We start from the raw sequence: 23,910 nt of genomic DNA, 5'->3' as shown, positions 1-23,910 counted from the left end.
GGTGACCCAAAGAAATGTCCATCCCCGCTCAGAGATACTACAGCGTTAAGACCAACAACCGAAGGAACAGAAATGAAAAGGAATTCACTCGCCCTAAATCCGACCCTCTTTCTTTCTCCTTAGTCTGTGATTCACTCGTGGGGTCATTAGTCGACTTCGGCGCGCCTGGAGGACCCTGTCCTCCGGAGACTCCTGATCAAGGGAAATACAGAAAAAGCAGCCACCAATCATACTTTCACATGTCTATAATCAAAAGAGGAGGCAGCCAGAGGGGGACTCCCTAAGTGGAACTGTGCTTGCGGGGAATGTTTTGGGCAGGCAGTGCCGAGGTCGCCTAGATTCCCGAGATGCTCCGTGCGGGGGCCTGCGCAGCTTCTTTGCTGTTGCCGCCGCCGCCGCCGCCGCTGCTGCTGTGGTTGCTGAGGGTGGATGAGAGGAGGAGCTGTCTTGGACTCTGTAGAATCAGGTTCTTGCTGTTTTTGCTCCATTCCACGTCGCACCGTGACTCCTCTCGTGCTGTCTAGGGGGAGTCTCCGCAGACACTTCGGTAGGCAGTAGAGATGCCTCTCTTTGCCACCAATCCCTTTGACCAGGATGTTGGTAAGTGTTTTTTTTTTTTTTTCTTTTCTGCTCCTGGTTCATTTTCCACCGGACTAGGAGCCTCCTCTGTCTGCGTCCATTCTGGACCCCAGGGCCATGACCATGCTCTTCCCCATTCCTGAGGCTCCTTTTAAGAGATGAAAGAAGGTTGAGGGCTTGGCGCATTCTATTTGAAAGAAATGGGACTCAGAATCTCTGAAATGGGCCTTGAGCTAGGACTGGGTTTCGGAGGAACTGCTGAAGGGGTTGGTGTAAAAGGCCTCAGAGGAGCAGCTGGTGTAGCATCTGGTGCTGGGACTTTGCTACTGGAAGAACTAGGACTGAGGCATATATCGGCTAGGGTAGAGCTGTAAGTCCTACAGCAGCAGCGTTACTCTGGCTAAATGTTAAGTATCTGAAACTACGAGCATGTTTTAGTTAAGGTTCCTCAGGATATAAAAATCTCTTTCCTAACTTAGGTCACTGCAGGAGAAAGCTCTGGTTGAGGGTAGACCCAAAAATGTTGGGAAACATGAGGATGAAATACTTGGCAACAACTGAAACTTAATTGAGGGCCTGAGTCTTTTGGGTTGCCTTTCTTAGATTGGGTCTCTGCATTGTAAGAAGCGTGGAAGAAGACTGAATCTGGGAAGGCATCTGTAATGTTAAATTTGTGTTGTTTTCGGAATCGTTGGTATTAGTTGTCCATCATACCAGTTCAGCAAGTAAGCTCCCCCCGCCCACTTTCTTTTTCTGGTTTAAAGGTATAATTGCGGGATTTGGATTTCTGGGAAGAGAATTTTGAGGTTCGTTGGATGCACTAAGAAACTACCTTGGCACACAAGTGCGAAGGAAAGCAAGCCAAATACCATATCCAAGTCCAATAAGGCAGAATTTAACAATTATTATAGTAAAGAATACACGGGAAACCTTATAGAGTTACTTTATACATCTTTGTATATTTTAATTATGAAAGGTGAGTTTTGAATTTTATTCTTCTGGACTCAACATATCACTGATGCTTGGAAATTTGAGTTAAGACTAGAAAAGAGTTCTGTCCTATCTCTGCCTGTTCCTAGCTCACAGTGAAATAAAGTTACATTGATTTCCAGTGTCCTCACCTTTAAAAAAGCAAAAACACATATTTCTGTTCTGCGATTAAATGAAATAGTATTATAGAGAGCCTACCACAGTGTAAACAATTTTATATAACATATTGTATCAATCTGTAGAACAAATGCTTAAAATAAAACACTAGCTTTTCCTGTTTTCGGCACCTTTATCTAGTTTTAATGGTTTTTTTGTAACTATCAACTAACCAATCACCTTTCTATCCCACTCACATTGTTTGTCTTTGTTGTGGTGTATATTGAACTCAGGGCCTCTTGCATACTCCTGCTGATGTTTTGAACAGGTTTGCCTTGGATTCAGACAAACTTCCTAATGTCAAACCTGTTCCTTGCACCTGCACCACCCTGTTCAAACACAGGTTCCTTCTTGCCCTTATGCTTTTGTTTCTATAATTTCTCCTTTCTGTGTATCTTCCTTTTATAGTCCAATTTAGAATCCAGCCTGAATTATTTCCTGATAAATATAACTTAGGGTTTCTTAGTAGCAACATATACATAGTTTAGACTAAATATCTTTATGAAAGTCTATACAGTACATTTGTGGTCTTTACTCATGAGATGCCAGTGGCATTCCACTGCTAGTCCTGTTTTAAAAAGTCTTAAAGTATAATTAAATGCTCCCTGGAGTGTCAGAATAGTTCCCAGTTGAGAACATCTATTATATAGTCTGTTGTAGTTTCCACCTTTTTCCAAACTCCTGCAAGTTATTTTAGCATTTTTTCTTTACAAAATTATTGAGTATTATTCAGGTAGTTGTATCCTGTATTTTGTTCCTTAATTATTTTGGTGGTGCTAAATAGTAGGTGTTTAATCTTTGTTGAGTTGAGAATGTTGCGGTTCTCACAAGACTTCTAGACAGTAAGTTTCTTGAATGTAGACACATTGTTTTATTCTAGAAAAGCTTACTTTTAAAAAGTTTGTTAGGTTTTGGCATTTAGATCAATTTTTTTCTCATGTTTTGAAATATTGTGAAAGGTTTATTTAAGAAGACCTCTCAGAGATTACCAGTTTAATTATCCTTGGATAGAGTCCTATAGAGTTCCTTGTTTAGCATATAGAATGTAATATGTAGAATGCTTTTTAACAGTATTTCTTCTTACCTTGTCCATCAGCGTTTCAGCTATGTTAAAGTACTACTTGATGTGATTATTAATCACTTAACAATTACATGCATTTGCACTTCAAAATTGTGTTCAGTTTTATTCACACACTGAAATTGCCAATCATATATATAATGTATATATAATATAGAATTTTTTACATTGAGGCAAAATGCTGGCAATGGCTTTTTCCTTAAAGAAGATCCTAAACATGTTAATAAAATATGAACTCCTTTAATGCTAGGATTTTTGTTTCATTTTTTCACTACTAAACCCCAAGCATGTAGACCAGGGTCTAATGCTAATAAACATTCAGTATACATTTACTGAATAAATGAAATTCATTCTGGACATTACATTTCTTCTAGATTCAACTCTTGAATTAAAAAAAAAAACTCGCTCCATCAAGTTTTTATTTCAAAGTCACTGCTGACTTCCATCTTGCCAAATCCAGTGGTCTGTTCTTTGTCCATTTCTTTGGTGATCTCTTAAATATTTCTCTAACATGTACTTTATTCATGGTTTTCCAGGACACCAACCTTTCTTATTTTCTGCTTAGCTTCTTTTTAACCTTTTTTTCTTCTTGTTATCCAAATGTTGAATGCCCAGAGTCTCAATTCTAAAGTCTCTTTTTCTTTGACATTTTTTTCTCTTGATGTCTTAGGGGACACCTTAACTTAGTGTTAAGATGTCAGTCTTGGGCTGGGGATGTGGCTCAAGCGGTAGTGCGCTCACCTGGCATGCGTGCGGCCCAGGTTCCATCCTCAGCACCACATACAAAGAAAGATGTTGTGTCCGCCGAAAACTAAAAATAAATATTAAAAAATTCTCTCTCTCTCACTCTCTCTTTAAAAAAAAAAACAAAAAGATTTCAGTCTCTGTGGAGTGCCACTGTTTGAATTCAAATCTCAGGCTTGCTGCTTATCAACAGTGTGACTTTGGGTTAGTTGGTCAGATATTTTGTTCTTCTGTTTTCTTATCTTTAAAGTCGGATGTAGGGATAATAATAGTTCTTTAATTTAGAGGATTGTTTAGAGAGTTGTTAGTAGTTGTAAAGCCAGTAGAAAATTTTCTGTACTTTTTATTTATAAAGTAAGAATAAAATAAAAACTAATCTCTTAACTTTTTAAAGTTTTTAAAATTTATTTTATTCTAATTTGTTATATATGACAGAAGAATGCATTACAGTTCATATTACACATATAGAGCACAATTTTTCATATCTCTGGTTGTATACAAAGCATATTCACACCATTCGTGTCTTCATACATGTACTTAGGGTAATGATGTCCATCTCATTTCACCATCTTTCCTACCTTTTGCCCCCTTCCTTCCCTTTGCCCTATCTAGAGTTCTTCTTCCCTTGCTCTCCCTCCTAACCCGACTATGAATCAGCCTCCTTATATCAGAGAAAACATTTGGCATTTGATTTTTTTGGGGATTGGCTAACTTCAGTTAGCATTATCTTCTCTAACTCCATCCATTTACCTGCAAATGCCATGATTTTATTCTCATTTATTGCTGAGTAATATTCCATCCTGTATATAAACCACATTTTCTTTATTCTTTCATCTACTGAAGGACATCTAGGTTGATTCCAGAGTTTATCTATTGTGAATTGTGCTGCAATAAACATAGATGTGGCTGTGTCCCTGTAGTATGCTGTTTTTAAGTCCTTTGGGTATAAACTGAGGAGTGGGATAGCTGGGTCAAAAGGTGGTTCCATTCCCAGTTTTCCAAGGAATCTCCATACTGCTTACCATATTGGCTGCACCAATTTGCAGTCCCACCAGCAGTGTATGAGTGTGCCTTTTTCCCCACATCCTCATCAATGCTTATTGTTTGTATTCTTAATAGGTGTCATTCTGACAGGAGAGAGATGAAATCTTAGAGTAGTCTGCATTTCTCTAATTGCTAGAGATGTTGAACATTTTTTCATATATTTGTTGATTGATTGTATATCCTCTTCTGAGAAGTGTCTGTTCAGTTCCTTGGTCCATTTATTAATTGGGTTATTTGGTTTTTTGTGTGTGTGTTTAGCTTTTTGAGTTCTTTATACATCCTAAAGATTAGTGTTCTATCTGATGTGCAAGTGGTAAAAATTTATTCCCAAGCTTTAGGCTCTCTATTCACCTCACAGATTGTTTCTTTTGCTGAAAAGAAGCTTTTTAGTTTGAATCCATCCCATTTATTAACTCTTGATCTTAATTCTTACGCTATAGGAGTCTTATTAAGGAAGTAGGGGCCTAATCTGATATGATGGACATTTGGGCCTTCTTTTTCTTCTGTTAGATACAGGGTCTCTGGTTTAATTCCTAGGTCCATGACCCATTTTGAGTTGAGTTTTGTGCATGGTGAGAGATAGGGGTTTAATTTCATTATGTTGCATATGGATTTCCAGTTTTCCCAGCACCATTTGTTGAGGAGGCTATCTTTTCTCCAATGTATGTTTTTGGCGCCTTCGTCTAATGTAAGATAACTGTAAATATGTGGGTTAGTCTCTGTGTACTCTATTCTGTACCATTGGTCTACTAGTCTATTTTGGTGCCAATACCATGCTGTTTTTGTTACTATTTCTCTGTAGTATAGTTTAAGGTCTGGTATAGTGATGTCACCTGCTTTACTCTTTTTGCTAAGGATTGCTTTAGCTATTCTTGGTCTCTTATTTTTCCAGATGAATTTCATGACAGATTTTCTATTTCTATGAGGAATGTCATTGGGATTTTGATTGGAATTGCATTAAATCTGTATAATGCTTTTGGTAGTATGGTCATTTAGACTTAAAGGTAAGAACCATATGATCATCTCAATAGATGCAGAAAAAGCATTTGACAAAATACAGCACCCCTTCAGTTCAAAACACTAGAAAAACTAGGGATAATAGGAACATATCTCAACATTGTAAAAGCTATCTATGTTTGGTCCTAGGGCAGCATCATTCTAAATGGAGACATATTGAAAGCATTCCCTCTAAAAGTTGGAACAAGATAGGGATACCCTCCTTCACCACTTCTATTTAACATAGTTCTTGAAACACTGGCAAGAGTAATTAGACGAAAGAAATTAAAGGGATACAGATAGGAAAAGAAAACTCATATTAGCACTGTTTGCCGACAATATGATTCTATACCTAGAAGACCCAAGAAATTCCACCAGAAAACTTCTAGAACTAGTAAATGAATTCAGCAAAGTAGCAGTATACAAAATCAACACTTATACATCAAAGGCATTTCTGTATATCAATGACAAATCCTCTGAAAGGGAAACAAGGAAAACTACCACATTTACAAAAGCTTCAAAAAAATAAAATACTTGGGAATTAACCTAACAAAAAAAGATGAAAGACTTCTACAACAAAATCTATAGAATGCTAAAGAAAGAAATTAAAGAAGACCTTAGACGATGGAAAGATCTTTCTAAGGCTCTTAGATAGGCAGAACTAATCTCTTATCTTTAAATACCATGTATATTCATCATACTTAAATTTTTGTACTTAGTCTCAGCCTGAGTTCCAAGCTTAGATACCCATATATTCAACCTTTCCACTTGGATTCTAATAGGAGTCTAAAAATACGCTTCAAAAATTTTAATTCATTTCTTTCTCCCTACCCTCTTATTCCTTCACCATTGCCCATCTTAGTAGATGATACCCTTATTATTTCCTACTATTGAGATTTAATATCTAAAGTTTATCATTGATTCTTTTTCTTTCACACTCCACATCCATTCTATCAATAAGAACTTTTAACTGTACTTAAGAAATATATCCAGAATCTCATTACTTCTTTCCACTTCAGAACTGTTATCATGTCATCATAATCTCTTTCATACTATGGCAAGAGCTTTCTGGTACCGTTTGTTACCATATTTGTCCCCTATAATCAGTTCTCATTTACAAAGTCCAGTGTGATCTTTACTAAATGTTAGATAATGTTACTTACCTGCTTAAAATCCTGTAGTAGCTACCTATATCACTTAAAGGGAAATGCAAATTCTTTATGATGGTCTGCAGTCTGGCCCCTTTCTGGGTCTCTGATGTGATTATGACATCCAGATTCCCTGTCAAGCCAAGTTTCTTGGATCTGAACACTTCAGGTTCATTTCTGCCCCTATAGCTATCTGTCTTATGCCATTTTCTTTGCCTCCAAATATTAAGGTCTTGATGTTCATTTCATCATTGGGGACTAGAGCTGGGGTTTTAGCTCAGTGGTAGAGTTCTTGCCTAACATGTGTGAGGCCCTAGGTTTGATTCTCAGTACTGCATATAAGTAAATAAAATAAAGGTTTATTGACAACTATAATAATATTTTTTAAAAAGTCACTTTCCAAGAGAGGTTTTTCCTGGTTATCTTCTTTAAAAAAAAATCCATCTTTACACCCTTACTATTTCCTTTCTTCATTTTTCATTATAGCACTTAACTACTTGATGTTAAATTAATTGATTGACCATTTCTTGTATGGAACATAAACTCCATGAGGATGAGAACTCTTCATTTCTATCCCTAGGACCTTAGGGACAATGCCTGTTACATAGTAAGCACTCAGTTTATCCAATAATTAATTATTAATATTTTCTAGGTTGTCAGTATTGTGTTTCTATTTGGTCTGTTGCTATCACCTAAATATCAATCTATCAGAAAACCAAACTTGTCTTTCCCAGTCTGGTTCTTCATTCATTCTTTGGTAATTTCATGTTCTAGTTGCCTTGGCTTTTAAAGCTCAAGAGGCATCTTTGAATCATTCCTATCTCTGCTAAGTCACTCATGCCTTTGTTTTTATAATAGGGCATTTTGCATTCCTTGTCAGACTACTTGGGACCAGTTCACATCCTACAGATTTTTTAATCCATTCAGTGTTATAAACCACAGCCAGATACTTTTTCTTCTGAAATGTGCTTTGATGAAAAGACTGTGGCTCTGGGCTTAACTTGCACCTGTTGGTAAATGGGTAGTTTAACAGGTACAGGTACTTGAGTTCACTTTCCACTTTTGTAAATAGGTATGAAATATATCTACTCATGGAGTTGCTGTGAGGATTATTTGTAAATGCGCTTGACATTCTGCCTCTTCACTGGAGTTGAAAATACCACAAATTCAGCATGGTCATAAAACTATATTGAGGAGCTGGGGATATAGCTCAGTTGATAGGAGTGCTTACCTCACATGCACAAGGCCCTGGGTTCAATCCCCAGCACCACCAAAAAAGAAGAAAAAAATTATATTGAAACTTTTTTTTTCTAAATAATTCTTTTTCTCTGTTTTGCATCATCAGTTGTTTACTTAGTCACAGAGATCAAGAGCCTGGGAGTCCTTCTTTTTTTGGGGGTTGGGGATAGGGTACCAGCAACTGAACTCAGGAGCACTGGACAACTGAGCCACATCCCCAACCCTATTTTGTATTTTATTTAGAGACAGGGGCTCACCAAGTTGCTTAGTGTCTCGCTTTTGCTGAGGGTAGCTTTGAACTCTTGATCCTCCTGCCTCAGCCTCTCGACGAGCCCCTGGGATTACAGGCTTGTGTCACTGCCCTTGGCCTTGGAGTCCTTCTTGACTTCTGTAGTTATAATTCTCTACATTCCAAAAAACAAATGTATGTTATCTACTATGTGCCAGGCAAAATGAATATGCCCCTCAAGAATTCCAGTGTTGCTGTAGTCTGAGTCCTTTAAGTTCCTAATAGTACTTGAATTCATCGTTCTATTTATGTAACTGCTTAGGCAGGTTTATATCACTGCTCTCTTAGATTACTACAGTAGTCTCTAACTGTTCTCTGCCTCTAGTCTGTCCCCGGTCATTTCCAGGTTGCTGATAGTGATATTTTAAAAACACAAATGTAGTCATATGGTTCCTCAGAGTGAAATATTTATTCAAATCTAAAATCTTCAATTAAGTTGAACTTAACGTGACATATAAGACGTCTTAACTTTTGGCTTCTTTTTAACTCTTCAGCCTTACCTTCTATTCCTTTTCAGGTACAGATCCTCTTGCTTGACATATTCTTCTCTTCACTTGTTCTAATTAGGGTGTTGGGGTATTTTCCCCTCCCCATGTGTTTTTTTTCTTCTTTTGGATGCTGGGCATTAAATCCGTGGCCTCATGTGTACTAAGCACAAGCTTTCCCCTGAACCACAGCTCGTTGCCCATTGCAAGCTTTTGAAGTAGTTGTCTCACCAGCATTTCTCCCCTCCCCAAATGCTTGACAGTCATAAATTTTGAGAAAATCAGAAGTATCTGCTTATCATAAAACAATTCTCCAATTCATTGAGAAAATTATTGAAATTTAGTTGAGTTTCTCATATAGGATTTTCTGAATACTACTGAGCAAATTTCTTTAATTCCTCTTTTTGAGGATGACCATAAAGATCTGAGGATAAAATTAGATCATTATAAAGCTTTGAATTTTTTGAGGCAAGTTTGTGTTATTTTTGTCTCTTTTCCCTTTTCCCCAAATCCTGTTTTTGTCTTAGAAAGTAAAAAGTTTAACTTCAATTGCTGTTCACAAAACCATGCTGAACTGCTAATAGTTTATATTCTTCTGATTTAAAAAATATTTGTTCTTTTGTAACTAGGAGAAATGTGTTAATGATTTTGTTGCTCTTGAGGCAACATCAATAACTGATATGAAAATTTGGAATTCTGAAATGAGTGCATTTCTTATTTGTGTATACAAGGTTGAATCAGATCTGACCCTGTATAGGAAAGTAAAGAAGGTACTTTAATTAATTCAGGAATTATAAGATCATAATTATGAACATAGTTTATATTTGATCAAATATAGGCCTATCATTTTTGGTTAACTATTAACTTTGTAATAAGTTTAGTTTTAATGCATTTAGCTGTTGTTAAATAAGATGGTATTGTTAAAAATCTAAATGTGTTTCTTTTCTTTAATTCACTTTAATATTTTAAAAAAAGAAGCTTACTTGGCTTGGCTACTATGATGGGTTAATTATTAACATGTATTACCAGATCAAAGTAATAACTGATTTTTCTTTTCTTTCTTTTTTTTTTTTAATTTTTTATTGTTGGTTGTTCAAAACATTACATAGTTCTTGATATATCATATTTCACACTTTGATTCAAGTGGGTTATGAGCTCCCATTTTTACCCCATATACAGATTGCAGAATCACATCAGTTACACATCCATTGATTTACATATTGCCATACTAGTGTCTGTTGTGTTCTGCTGCCTTTCCTATCCTCTACTATCCCCCCTCCCCTCCCCTCCCCTCTTCTCTCTCTGCCCCCTCTACTGACATTCATTTGTCCCCCTTGTATTATTTTTCCCCTTCCCCTCACTTCCTCTTGTATGTACTTTTGTATAACTCTGAGGGTCTCCTTCCATTTCCATGCAATTTCCCTTCTCTCTCCCTTTCCCTCCCACCTCTCATCCCTGTTTAATGTTAATCTTCTTCTCATGCTCTTCGACCCTACTCTGTTCTTAGTTACTCTCCTTATATCAAAGAAGACATTTGGCATTTGTTTTTTAGGGATTGGCTAGCTTCACTTAGTATAATCTGCTCTAATGCCATTCATTTCCCTGTAAATTCTATGATTTTGTCATTTTTTAATGCAGAGTAATACTCCATTGTGTATAAATGCCACATTTTTTTTATCCATTCATCTATTGAAGGGCATCTAGGTTGGTTCCACAGTCTTGCTATTGTGAATTGTGCTGCTGTGAATATCGATGTAGCAGTGTCCCTGTAGCATGCTCTTTTTAGGTCTTTAGGGAATAGACCGAGAAGGGGAATAGCTGGGTCAAATGGTGGCTCCATTCCCAGCTTTCCAAGAAATCTCCATACTGCTTTCCAAATTGGCTGCACCAATTTGCAGTCCCACCAGCAATGTACAAGTGTACCCTTTTCCCCACATCCTCGCCAGCACTTGTTGTTGTTTGACTTCATAATGGCTGCCAATCTAACTGGAGTGAGATGGTATCTTAGGGTGGTTTTGATTTGCATTTCTCTGACTGCTAGAGATGGTGAGCATTTTTTCATGTACTTGTTGATTGTTTGTATGTCCTCCTCTGAGAAATGTCTGTTCAGGTCCTTGGCCCATTTGTTGATTGGGTTATTTGTTTTCTTATTGTTTAATTTTTTTGAGTTCTTTGTATACTCTGGATATTAGGGCTCTATCTGAAGTGTGAGGAGTAAAGATTTGTTCCCAGGATGTAGGCTCCCTATTAACCTCTCTTATTGTTTCTTTTGCTGAGAAAAAACTTTTTAGTTTGAGTAAGTCCCATTTGTTGATTCTAGTTATTAACTTTTGTTCTATGGGTGTCCTATTGAGGAATTTGGAGCCCGACCCCACCGACTGTAGATCGTAGCCAACTTTTTCTTCTATCAGACGGCGTGTCTCTGATTTGATATCAAGCTCCTTGATCCATTTTGAATTAACTTTTGTGCATGGCGAGAGAAAGGGATTCAGTTTCATTTTGTTGCATATGGATTTCCAGTTTTCCCAGCACCATTTGTTGAAGATGCTATCCTTCCTCCATTGCATGCTTTTAGCCCCTTTATCAAATATAAGATAGTTGTAGTTTTGTGGATTGGTTTCTGTGTCCTCTATTCTGTACCATTGGTCCACCCGCCTGTTTTGGTACCAGTACCATGCTGTTTTTGTTACTATTGCTCTGTAGTATAGTTTGAAGTCTGGTATCGCTATACCGCCTGATTCACACTTCCTGCTTAGCATTGTTTTTGCTATTCTGGGTCTTTTATTTTTCCATATGAATTTCATGATGGCTTTCTCTATTTCTACAAGAAATGCCATTGGGATTTTGATTGGCATTGCATTAAACCTATAGAGAACTTTTGGTAATATCGCCATTTTGATGATGTTAGTTCTGCCTATCCATGAACAGGGTATATTTTTCCATCTTCTAAGATCTTCTTCTATTTCTCTCTTTAGGGTTCTGTAGTTTTCATTGTATAAGCCTTTCACCTCTTTTGTTAGGTTGATTCCCAAGTATTTTATTTTTTTTTGAAGATATTGTGAATGGAGTGGTTGTCCTCATTTCCATTTCAGAGGATTTGTCGCTGATATACAGGAATGTCTTTGATTTATGCGTGTTGATTTTATATCCTGCCACTTTGCTGAATTCATTTATTAGCTCTAATAGTTTCTTTGTAGAGCCTTTTGGGTCTGCTAGGTATAGAATCATGTCATCTGCAAATAGTGATGATTTAAGTTCTTCTTTTCCTATTTTTATGCCTTTAATTTCTTTCGTCTGTCTAATTGCTCTGGCCAGTATTTCGAGAACTATGTTGAACAGAAGTGGTGAGAGAGGGCATCCCTGTCTTGTTCCAGATTTTAGAGGGAATGCCTTCAATTTTTCTCCATTCAGAGTGATGCTAGCCTGAGGCTTAGCATAGATTGCTTTTACAATATTGAGGTATGTTCCTGTTATCCCTAGTTTTTCTAGAGTTTTGAACATAAAGGGATGCTGTACTTTGTCGAATGCTTTTTCCGCATCTATCGAGATGATCATATGGTTCTTATTTTTAAGTCTATTGATGTGGTGAATAACATTTATTGATTTCCGTATATTGAACCAGCCTTGCATCCCAGGGATGAATCCTACTTGATCATGGTGCACAATTTTTTGATATGTTTTTGTATCCGATTCGCCAGAATTTTATTGAGGATTTTTGCATCTAGGTTCATTAGAGATATTGGTCTGTAGTTTTCTTTCTTTGAAGTGTCTTTGTCTGGTTTAGGTATCAGGGTGATGTTGGCCTCGTAGAATGAATTTGGAAGTTCTCTCTCTTTTTCTGTTTCCTGAAGTAGCTTGAAAAGTATTGGTATTAGTTCCTCTTTAAAGGTTTTGTAAAACTCTGCTGTATACCCATCTGGTCCTGGGCTTTTCTCAGTTGGTAGTCTTTTGATGGTTTCTTTATTTCCTCAATTGATATTGGTCTGTTTAGGTTGTCTATATCCTCCTGACTCAATCTGGGCAGATCATATGACTTAAGAAATTTATCTATGCCTTCACTATCTTCTAATGTATTGGAGTATAAGGATTCAAAATAATTTTTGATTATCTTCTGTATTTCTGAAGTGTCTGTTGTGATATTGCCTTTTTCATCCTGTAAGTAATTTGAGTTCTCTCTTCTTCTCTTTGCTAGCATGGCTAAGGGTCTGTCGATTTTGCTTATTTTTTCAAAGAACCAACTTTTAGTTTTGTCAATTTTTTCAATTGTTTCTTTTGTTTCGATTTCATTAATTTCAGCTCTGATTTTAATTATTTCTTGCCTTCTACTTCTTTTGCTGTTGTTTTGCTCTTCTTTTTCAAGGATTTTGAGATGAAGTATGAGATCATTTATTTGTTGGTTTTTTCTTTTTTTAAGGAATGAACTCCAAGCAATGAATTTTCCTCTTAGAACTGCTTTCAATGTGTCCCATAGATTCCGATATGTTGTGTCTGTGTTTTCATTTATCTCTAAGAATTTTTTAATTTCCTCCTTGATGTCTTCTATAACCCATTGATCATTAGGTAACCTATTGTTCATTCTCCAAGTGATGTATGCTTTTTCCTTCCTTCTTTTATCGTTGATTTTCAGTTTCATTCCATTATGATCAGATAAGATGCATGGTATTATTTCTACTCCTTTATATTGTCTAAGAGTTGCCCTGTGACATAATATATGATCTATTTTTGAGAAGGATCCATGTGCTGCTGAGAAAAAAGTGTAACTGCTTGATATTGGGTGGTATACTCTATATATGTCAATTAGGTCTAGGTTATTAATAGTGTTATTGAGTTCTATAGTTTCCTTATTCAACTTTTGTTTGGAAGATCTGTCCAGTGGCGAGAGAGGTGTGTTGAAGTCTCCCATGATTATGGTATGGTGGTCTATTAGACTCTTGAACTTGAGAAGAGTTTGTTTGATGAACATAGCTGCACCATTGTTTGGGGCATAAATATTTATGATTGTTATGTCTTGTTGGTGTATGGTTCCCTTAAGCAGTATGTAGTGTCCCTCTTTATCTCTTTTGATTAACTTTGGCTTGAAATCTATTTTATTTGATATGAGTATGGACACTCCTGCTTGTTTCCGAAGTCCATATGAGTGATATGATTTTTCCCAACCTTTCACCTTCAGCCTATGTATTTCTTTTCCTATCAAATGCGTCTCCTGTAGGCAGCATATTGTTGGGTCTTGTTTTGTGATCCATTCTACTAGCCTGTGTCTCTTGATTGGTGAGTTTAAGCCATTAACATTTAGGGTTATTATTCCAAGGTCTCTTCTATAGGTACTCTCACCATTGTGATGCTCTGTAGCCACCAGACCCTTAGGGGCTCAACTGATGGGGCCACTTGATCTTAGACTTTTAGCTTACAAAACTTGGGCTCATTAAACCTTTTTAATGTAAAGTACCCAGTCTCATGATTTTATTATGCAATAGACAAATATTAATATAAATAGCTAGGCACAGGTATCCTGTATGCAAGTACCCATACATTATCAGTACTCATTGTTTGTCATCCACTACTTTTTTATTAGATGCCTATTACAGTTCTCAGTGTTAGTGATCAACTGGTAGATGATGCTATAACCCTTAGGGATGTGACATAGATCAGGTATTACAAGCCTGCAAAGAATTTGGACAGAATTCGCTACTTTCTATTTTCTGCTTTTGTACTTGCTGTGACCTATCTCTAGCTCTTATTAGTAAGTCAAGTGGGGAAGTGACGCAGGCAGCAGAGCATTAAGGAGAGAAGTAGGAATTTTATTATCACATGATTAAAACCAGCCATTACAAATATGAATCTTGTTATTGGTTATTCCATCTCAGGTTAAAAAATGAGTTTGTTGGGGCTGGTGTTGTAGCTCAATAGTAGAGTGCTTGCCTAGCATGCGGATGCACTGGGTTTGAACCTCAGCACACATAAAAATAAATAAAATTAAGGCATTGTATCTATCTACAACTAAACAAAGAAAATCTAATGTTAAAAAGGAAAATGAGTCTGTTATTGGTGATTTAATATCTCTGTTCTTTGATGAGTTGTAGTGCTCCAGTAAAGACTGGTTGTCTTCTGCGCATCTATAATCTTGAAAGGTAATATTTTTATGAAATTTTGCCTCCCACGCATTCTATTTATCCTAAGTTGCTTTGTTGCTTTTTTCTGTTTTCTTCTTTCCCTTCCTCCCTCTTTCTTTCGTCTTTTCCTTAATCTCTCATGTTAGATATTTTTTCACTTAATAATTTTCGCTTGTCTGCCCATGGTTAATACTTGAAAAGCACATTGGAAGCCTTGATTGTGTGGTTAGGCCTTCTTGATTTTGAACTACATTGGTTATTTTGTGGGTCATTTACTGTGGAATTTCTTCCCTTGCCCTCAGTATTATATTTTTAGTATCTGTAAGTCTTTCCTCTTGGGCTGAGCTAGAGCATTCAGTTTTAGTCTTTTCCTGGAAGGTTAAACCAGCTGTTGAACCAGCTTTGCATAGCTATGATAAATCTCACTTGGTCTTGATGTGTGGTTCTTTTTATATATTGTTGGATTCAGTTTGCTAATATTTTGTTGAGAATTTTTGCATTCATACTAATGAAAGATAATGCTCTGTAGTTTTCTTGCAGTGTTGTCTGGTATGGGTATTAAGGTAATGCTGGCCTCATAGAATGAGTTAGGAAGTATTTATCTTTGACAAAAATTGTAAAGAATTCCTTAAATGTTTGGGAGAGTTCACTGGTAAAACCATCTTTGATGCTTTCTGTTTTGGAAGGTTATTAATTTTTTTGTTCAGTTTCTTTAATAGATAACAAAACTATTCAGATTGTTTATTTTTATCAGTTTTGGCAGACTGTGTCCTCAAATGGATTAGTCCATTTCATCTAGATTATCAAATTTGTGGGCATAGAGTTGTTGATAATATGTCTTTGTTTATAATCTTTATGCCCATGGGATCTGTATTGCTGTCTTTTCCTTCATTTCTCATATAAATTTATATCCTCTCTTTTTTTAAAATTAGCCTAGTTAGAGGTTTTTATTGATCTTTTAAAATAACCAGTTTTGGGCTGTATTTATTTTCTGTTTTTCTCTCCTGTTTTCAGCTTCATTGGTTATGTTCTCATGTTTGTTTGTTTTTCCTTCTGTTATTTTGGATTTAATTTGCTCTTCTAGTTTTCTAAGGTTGCAGCTTATATTATTGATTTTAGGTATTTATTGTTTTCTAACATTATGGCATTGAATGCTGTGAGGGTTCTTCTAAGCAGTGCTTTCATTGCATCCCACAGATTTTGATAAATTGTGTTTTCATTTTCATTTAATTTAAAATATTTTAAAATTTCTTGAGACTTTTTGATACGTGTTATTTAGAAGTGGGTTATTTATTTCTGTGTATTTTGGTATTTTCAAGCTCTTTTTCCGTTATTGATTTTCTAGTTTGACTTTTTTCTGGTCTGTGAACAGACATGGTGTGATTTTTACTCTTTTCAATTTGTTTTGGTGTGTTTTATGATTCAGAATATGGTCTGTCTTGGTGAATGCTGCATGTGAGCTTGAAGAGAGTACAAATTCTGTTGTTTTGGAGTTGTCTATAGTTGTCAATTATATCCTGTTGATTGATGGTGGTATTGAGTTTAACTGTATCCTCACTGAGTTTCTGCCTGCCTGATATGTCCATTTCTCATGGAGGGGTATTGAAGGCTCCAGCTATAATAGTGGCTTGTCTGTTTCTTCTTACAGTTCTGACCACACATATTTTGATGGCCTATTGTTAGGCATATACACATCAAGGATTGTTAGGTTAATTGCCCCTTGTTATATAGTGCTCCTCTTCATCCTCGGTAACTTTCCTTGTTCTGAAGTCTTCTGTGTCTGAAAATAACTACTCTCACTTTTTGGTTTTCTTGGCATATCCACACACTTCTTGGCTCACATGGGGTTATGTCCAGATAGACCCATTGTAAGTTGAAATATCATGTCAAAAATGTATGTAACAGCATACTGTAGTGATATATGACTATTGATATGTATAACAGTGGAATGAAAAATAGACAAGTTTTAAGACCAGCCTAAGTGTCCATCAACAGATGAGTAAGTAATTAAGGAAAATGTAGTGTATACATACAATGGAGTTTTTTTTTTTAACATTTATTTTATTTTATATTTTTAGTTGTAGTTGGACACAATATCTTTATTTCACTTACTTATTTTTATGTGGTGCTGAGGATGGAATCTAGGGTCTCACACATGTGAGGTGAGCACTGTACTAATGAGCCACATCCCCAGCCCCAACAATGGAGTTTTATTCAGTCATAAAGAAGAATAAAATCATGCCACTTTCTAGTGAGTGGATAGAGCTGAAGAATATGATGCTAAATAATAAGCCAGACTCTAAAAGTTAAGGGTCAAATGTTTTCTCCATATGTGGAAGCTAGAGAGAAAAATAAATAAAAAAGGACCTCATGAAAATGATGAGAGACCAGTAGAGTAAGAAAGGGATCAAGCCAGAGAGAAGAGGGGAGGGAAAAGGAGAGATGGAGGGGAGGGAAGAAGAAAGAAGACTTTCTTTGATGGACTCACTAATAGACTACCACCTGAGTTTGGTCTGCAAATAGAAATTTGACTGGGTGTGGGGGGGGGGGGATAGAATATCTAAGAACAAATAATGGGAACACCAGAAGGATAAAAAAAGAACAAACAGATTTCTCCCAAATGTCAGACAGCAAAAAGACCCTGAAGGCTCTGGGAATACCAAGCAAAATAAATGTCAAGAAAACTATACATGGGCATATCATATTCCAACTGCAGAAAAATCAAAGATTTAAAAAAAAAATCTTGCAGAGGCCAGTGGGAAAAAATGCCTTATGATAGTAAAACAAATACATCTGACTTTTCAGAAATCACCAAGCAAGACAAGAGTGACATAAAAATTTAAAGCATTTCTTTTTGATTCTTTCCTAGAATTTTTGTCTCTCTGCTTGCATTTATTTTTGCATGCTGTCTGCTTTTTTTCATCAGAGCCCTTAGCATATTAATTATGGTGTCAAAAATTCTTAGTCTGATAATTCTAACATCCCTGCCATATATTAATATGGTTTTCTATGCTCTCTTTACAAACTGTTTTTGCCTTTTAGTTTGATATGTAATTTTTTTTTTTTTTTTTTTTTTGAGTTGAGGTGCCGAGGATTGAACTCAGGGGCACTTAACCACTAAGCCACATCCTCGGCCTTATTTTTTTGTATTTTATTTAGAGACAGGATTTCACTGAGTTGCTTAGTGCCTTGCTAAGTTGCTGAGGCTGGCTTTGAACTTGTGATCCTCCTGCCTCAGCCTCCTGAGCCTCTGGGAGTACAGGTGTGCGCCACCACATCAGGCAATATGTAAATTTTTGATGTATGGAAAATAGAAACTCACTTCAGACCTTTAGGTGGCTCTTAAATAGGCCTTAATAGTGTGGTAGTAAGACATGATGGGAGCATAAGTGTACTCTAGTCCTATGATTAGGTATGTCTTTTATTGAGCCTGTGCCTCTGAACTGTGAACTTTACAAATGCTTTTCAGTATTTCCCCCACATAGTGGGGGTATTTCTCTTTCCTCAGTTAGAAAGGTAGAGGGGACTAGAGCTGGGAATCACTCTTACCTTAATCTCTGGTAAAACTTTGTTTAGTTAGGCCCTAGTAAAATAGTTTGTCTTTAAGGCAGTCCTTGTTAAGAAGAGCAGAGTGCTCTGGTGTGTTTCAAAATGGTTCCTTCTCTTCCCTTTCTTGCCACTAGCACAGGGAAATTTTTCTCATATATTCACAGTGAAATCCACTTTATTTCTTACAAAGATGTGGGGATTCCCTTATGATTTGGTTCTGCTGAATTTAATACTCACTCTTGTCCTGTGAACCTTCAGCAATTTGTCGGTTTACATTTAGATTTTCCAACCTGGCTTTGATTCCTGTGGAGATTAATTCTGCTTGTGCTAAGTTGTGATTCTCTGCATCTGCTTGTCTCTCTAATTTTGGGAGTCAGTGGTTTGCTCTGTAAGCTTCTTCCCAGAAAGATCTAAGAAGAGTTGTTATTTTTTAATTTGTTCAATGTTTTACTGGTTGGGAAGGAGTGATGGCTTCCAAGCTCCTACGTGCCGGATTGGAAACCAGAAGTACTTCCATTATTTTATGTGTCCATGTCTTTACTATGCATGGTGTCCACTAGTTCAGAAAAGCTTTGCTTGACTTCTGGCAAACACACCTTCACTTTTTTTTTTTTTTTTCTATATTTGGGGAGAGGTAGTTGCTAGTGGCCTTGTATAAGGAAGATGAAGTAGTGAACTACTACATTTCAAAGAGCTCTTATTAATTTTTCCTAATTTTAAGACCTCTTTCTTCACTTTCATTACTATTCTTTCTGCTAACCATTTTCCAGCTGCTGAGAATTCAGTGGTATATAGAGGCTAGTTATAATAATATATGATTATGTGATTCTTATAATATATGATTCTCCCCTTTGGGTCCTCTATATAGGTTATCATATATATGTGTTGTTATAAAGCTTTTGGGATATAGTTGCTATTAATTACATCTCATGTTTTCCATGTGCTTGTGTGTTTGTCTTTTTAAAAATCTTTTCATAATTAAGGAAATAAGCTAAATTAGATTATTGTGTTCATTATACCATACCTCTGTTGATGTTTTTAGTATGTCAAGTGTTTAGGAAAAATATTTGCAGTTTGATTTTTTTCTGTCCTTTAGTTCCCTCCTCCACATTCTCAAAAACAAATCAATAAAACTAGCCAAATAAATTACATGAAACGTTTTGATAGAGATCTGTACCTAATCCGTGTCCCTTCATTGACAAGTAAAGCTAAGATTTTTTTGATAATGAAAATAATGTTTCTTACTTTAGTCCTTCTATTTGCAGATGGGGATAGACCTGTATATAACTTGCTTTTATAAAGAAAAATAATGTCCTATATTTTATTTTAAGTGAAAAGCAAATGAAATGTGAATGGGGAAAATTTGTGTTAGTAAATGTGCTCCTTCCTCTTTTAAAGGTGGACATAAAAATCTTACTAACCAGACTGCTGGCAACTATTTGGGTTTTTTATTGATGCTTGATTATACCATAATTTGATGATTTGAATATAATTATGATTTTTAAAGACATTTAAAATAATGTTTCTGTAATTCCTTTTGCAATCTGCAGAGAAAGCAACCAGTGAGATGAATACTGCTGAGGACTGGGGCCTCATCTTGGATATTTGTGATAAGGTTGGCCAGTCTCGTACTGGGTAAGTGTTCAACATTTCAAAGAGTTTTATTCATTCTTTTTTATAAACATGAAGAAAAGGATCAAGAGGTAAAATATTAAAAGTTAGTTTAAAAAGAGAATGTTTTTACTAGAAATATTTGAAGTCTCATCCCATTAAGGTTTAACCAGTTAGACTGACAAGAGTGGTAAAAAATTGGGTTCAAATTTTGGTTGGAACTACTTAGTTATGTCACATTGGATAAATAATTTGACCTTCTGGCCTACCTTTTGTAGTTTACCACATAGAATTGAAAGTAGTATCTTCTTCTTGGGGGGATTGTTGTTCATTTGTGAGATTAATTAATATATAAAGTGTTTCTAATAGTGCTTGGCCTGTAGTTAAATGTGTATAACTCTTTCTGCTTTTGATTAAAATCATATTTTGCTCCACTTTGACTGTTGAGGCCTGGGTATGGGCCAATATCTCTGTATGTTTTAGAGATAAAAGTTTATCTAATAAAAATATTCCAGTTGCAGAGTCCCTCTTCTCTTTTCATTCTGTTTGTTTTCATTTTATCGTTACTTTGGTATTTTTCATTCTGTAAGTTTTTTGGGGGGTGTGTGTATAATATTTTGGTCAGTTATTTTAAATCAAAAGACAAACTCCCTTTTTTTTTACCAGAAATATTCCATTTTTAAGTAAAAAATTAATTCATAAGTGGACTTCAGGGTGCATGCCTATAATCCCAGTGACTTGGGAGGTTAAAGCAGGAGGATCACAAGTTCAAGGCCTGCCCGGAAAAATTTAAACTTTGTCTCAAAAGAAAAAGTGCTGGGGGGCTGGGGCTGTATCTCAATGGTAGAGGCACTGGGTTTGATCCTCAGCACCACATAAAAATAAATAAATAAAGATATTGTGTTCATCTACAACCAAAAAAAAAAAAAAAAATTAAAAGATAAAAAAAGGGCTGGGGATGTGGCAGTAGTGGAAGTGTGCCCATGGGTTCAATCCCTGGTATCAAAAATAAATGAATGAACAAATTAATTAATTTGTAACCTATATGAAATTCTGTGTGATGTATAATAAATGTCAATTTGTTTTTCTTCATGTTAGCATTATTATACAAACAAGTGTTCATTAGATATTCTTTTCCATATTTTTGTTTTCTCACATATTTGAGATTTTGGGATTTGTAAATGTAAAAAAAAAATATTCTTTGTCTTTGCATTTTGTTTTTATCCAGTATCAACAAATTTGGATAGTCTTCATTTTTTAATTTTTTCAAGTTTATTTTTAGTCTGCCTGTTTTTTTCCCCTCACAATATTTTTTTTTAAATAATTTTTTTAGTTGTAGATGGATACAATCTCTTTATTTATTTATCTATTTATTTATTTATTTATATGTGGTGCTGAGGAATGAACCCAGTGTCTCACACGTGTGAGGTAAGCACTACCACTGAGCTATAGCTGCAGCCCTCACAATATTTTTTTTAATATTTGAGTTATACCATTTGGGGATTTTAATTGAGGTTATACTAAATACATGAATTTACTCAGGAAATAGTTTCAACTTTAGTAAGTTACATAATGAGGGATAGTCTATTTGTTTTTTGTTCTTTATTCCCTTCTTTCTTCTATTCTTTTTCTCCTCCCACTTATTTATTTTTCTTTTAAGAGTTATTGATGCCTAGCCTGGCACAGTGGTGCACACCTGTAATCCAGTGGCTCAGGAGGCTGAGGCAGGAGCATCACGAGTTCAAAGCCAGCCTCAGCAAAAGCGAGGTCCTATGCAACTCAGTGAGACCCTGTCTCTAAATAAAATACAAAATAGGGCTGGGAATGTGGCTCAGTGGTGAGCATCCCTGAGTTCAATCCCAAGTACCACACACACGCACACACAAAAAAGTTACTGGTGTCTAGTTCTTTTAAATCCTCATTAAGTTAATTTCCAAACATTTATTTATTTGTTTATATAAATAGGATATCTCTTTGTAGTTCTTGTCAAAAAAGAGTTGTTTGAAAAGAAATAATTGAGATACCATTTTAAATTACTGAGGTTTTTTAAAAAAAAGTCTGGCCCAAATTGTTCATGCATACAGTTTTTCTTTAAGGTTACTGTTTTGCATACATATCCAATTATCTTTCTGTCTTCTTATTGTACCTGGATATTCTCATATTAGGAAATGGAAAACATAAGAGCTACACTATGACTTTCCTGGATTGTAGGCATTTTTGCTTTCAGAGGCTCCCTTAAAAAAAAAAAAAGCATGAATGCTTTGTTATAAAGAAAAATATATGTATGTTATATATTAAAGCATGTTTTTTTTGATGCGAAGGGTTTTTTTGTTCTTATTTTAGAATAATTTAAAACATTTTTGTGTGCTTCTAAAATTATTGTGAGCCCTAGACACTGTTGCCTACATGCCTAATATATAATAAACATTACAGAATTGGCTTATAAATTCCCATAAGAGTTTAATAATACAAAATTTTAAAGAATCTTTTTAGCACTGTACTGTGGGATACTTGTATTCTTAATATGTTACTTGTTTTCAATTTTCCTTTTGTGGTATATATTAAAGCAAACACATATAATAACTTACCTTTTTAGTCTTCTAAAGTGAACAGTTCAGTGGCATTAAGTACATTCACGCTGTTGTGCGCTGTTACTATTATCCATTTCCAGAACTACTTCATCTTAAAGTGAAACTATAATTATGTCCACTAAATAATAACTTCCCCCGACCCCAGTCTTTTTTTTTTACCATTTTTAAATCATCTTGTAATTAGTGTTGATGGAAGACTTAATGGAGATCTGACTTATTTAGGAATTTGTATAGATATGTTTAGATGCGGGTTGCTGATGGTAGCATAAGAATATTAAACAGTACTATAAGTTGTAAGTGAGATATTCTAGATGCTTCTTGTGCTTTAGAGAAGACCAGGACAGGAAATTGCATTTTCCTAATACATTCAGTTTAAGGTAGTTTGAAGTAGAGGGAAGTTGTGGATTGAAATGCGGTTTATAAGGTGATTATGTGTTAAACAACAATCTGGATTTAAAAAAGATTATTGTTGCCCTTTAATATTACCTTGAAGTTTTATAAAATACAGAGATATGTTTAAGAAGACCACTTCAGGGATGATAAAGGGACGTAAGGGAAAGCATTTCTCTTTGAATATTTTCTCTTTTTAATAAATAATTTGTAATGAGTAATATATAGTAGAATAATTTAAAGACTAAATAAAATGAAGTACTTCATATTATTTTAAGCTTTTTCCCCTGTTTTTTGCTCCCTAATCTCACTCGTAGCCCTCTTTTGAAGCTGCTTTTGAATTTTGGTAATATAGAAAATATTCTCAGGTATAAAGAGGGAGACAACAGCCATTATTTGAAATTTCATTTAAAGTATGTATCCCCACTCCCCTCCTTTTTTTGTGGTGCTTGTGCTGGGGACTGAACCCAGGGCCTTGTATGTGCAAAGCAAGTACTTTACAATTGAGCTACACTTTCTCCACTCCCATGTTTTGTTGTGTTTCAGATAGCATTTTGCTCAGTTGCAGAGGGTGGCTTTGAACTTGATGATCTTCCTGCCTTAGCTTCCTGAATTGCTGGGATTATGGGTATGCACCACCATGCCTGTATGATGTATTCTTTTAAAAATAAGTATATATTCATATGGCTCAAAAATTAAAACAATTAAAAAAATGAAAATTAATAAATCTAATTTCTGTTCCTGTTTCCCATTCCCTATAGATAACTTCTTTTATTTCTTAATGTAGGTTTTTTCCTAATGTGCATACATTTTCCTTCATTCATATAAAATAAGCATACACATTTATTACTTAATTTCTTAATATATCCTGTCAATATTAGAAATGTATTTCTTTTAATGTCTATAAGTAT

The 23,910-nt window shown here is 35.4% G+C and overlaps 1 protein-coding gene across 1 annotated transcript in view; it reads left to right on the top strand.

Annotated features, from left to right (window-relative positions):
• Positions 1–393: 393 nt before the first annotated feature.
• Positions 394–23,910, top strand: part of Stam (signal transducing adaptor molecule) — a 65,912-nt gene continuing 42,395 nt past the window's right edge. The window contains exons 1-2 of the mRNA XM_027928634.2: positions 394–600; positions 19,958–20,042. Of these exons, the coding sequence (XP_027784435.1) occupies positions 561–600; positions 19,958–20,042 (125 nt within the window). The 5' untranslated portion in view covers positions 394–560. The remainder of the gene's footprint in view (positions 601–19,957; positions 20,043–23,910) is intronic.

Source organism: Marmota flaviventris, chromosome 12, assembly GCF_047511675.1.
Source record: "Marmota flaviventris isolate mMarFla1 chromosome 12, mMarFla1.hap1, whole genome shotgun sequence".
NCBI lineage: Eukaryota > Metazoa > Chordata > Mammalia > Rodentia > Sciuridae > Marmota > Marmota flaviventris.
Note: the sequence above shows the minus strand (reverse complement) of the source record. Positions and strands in the feature narration are given on the sequence as shown.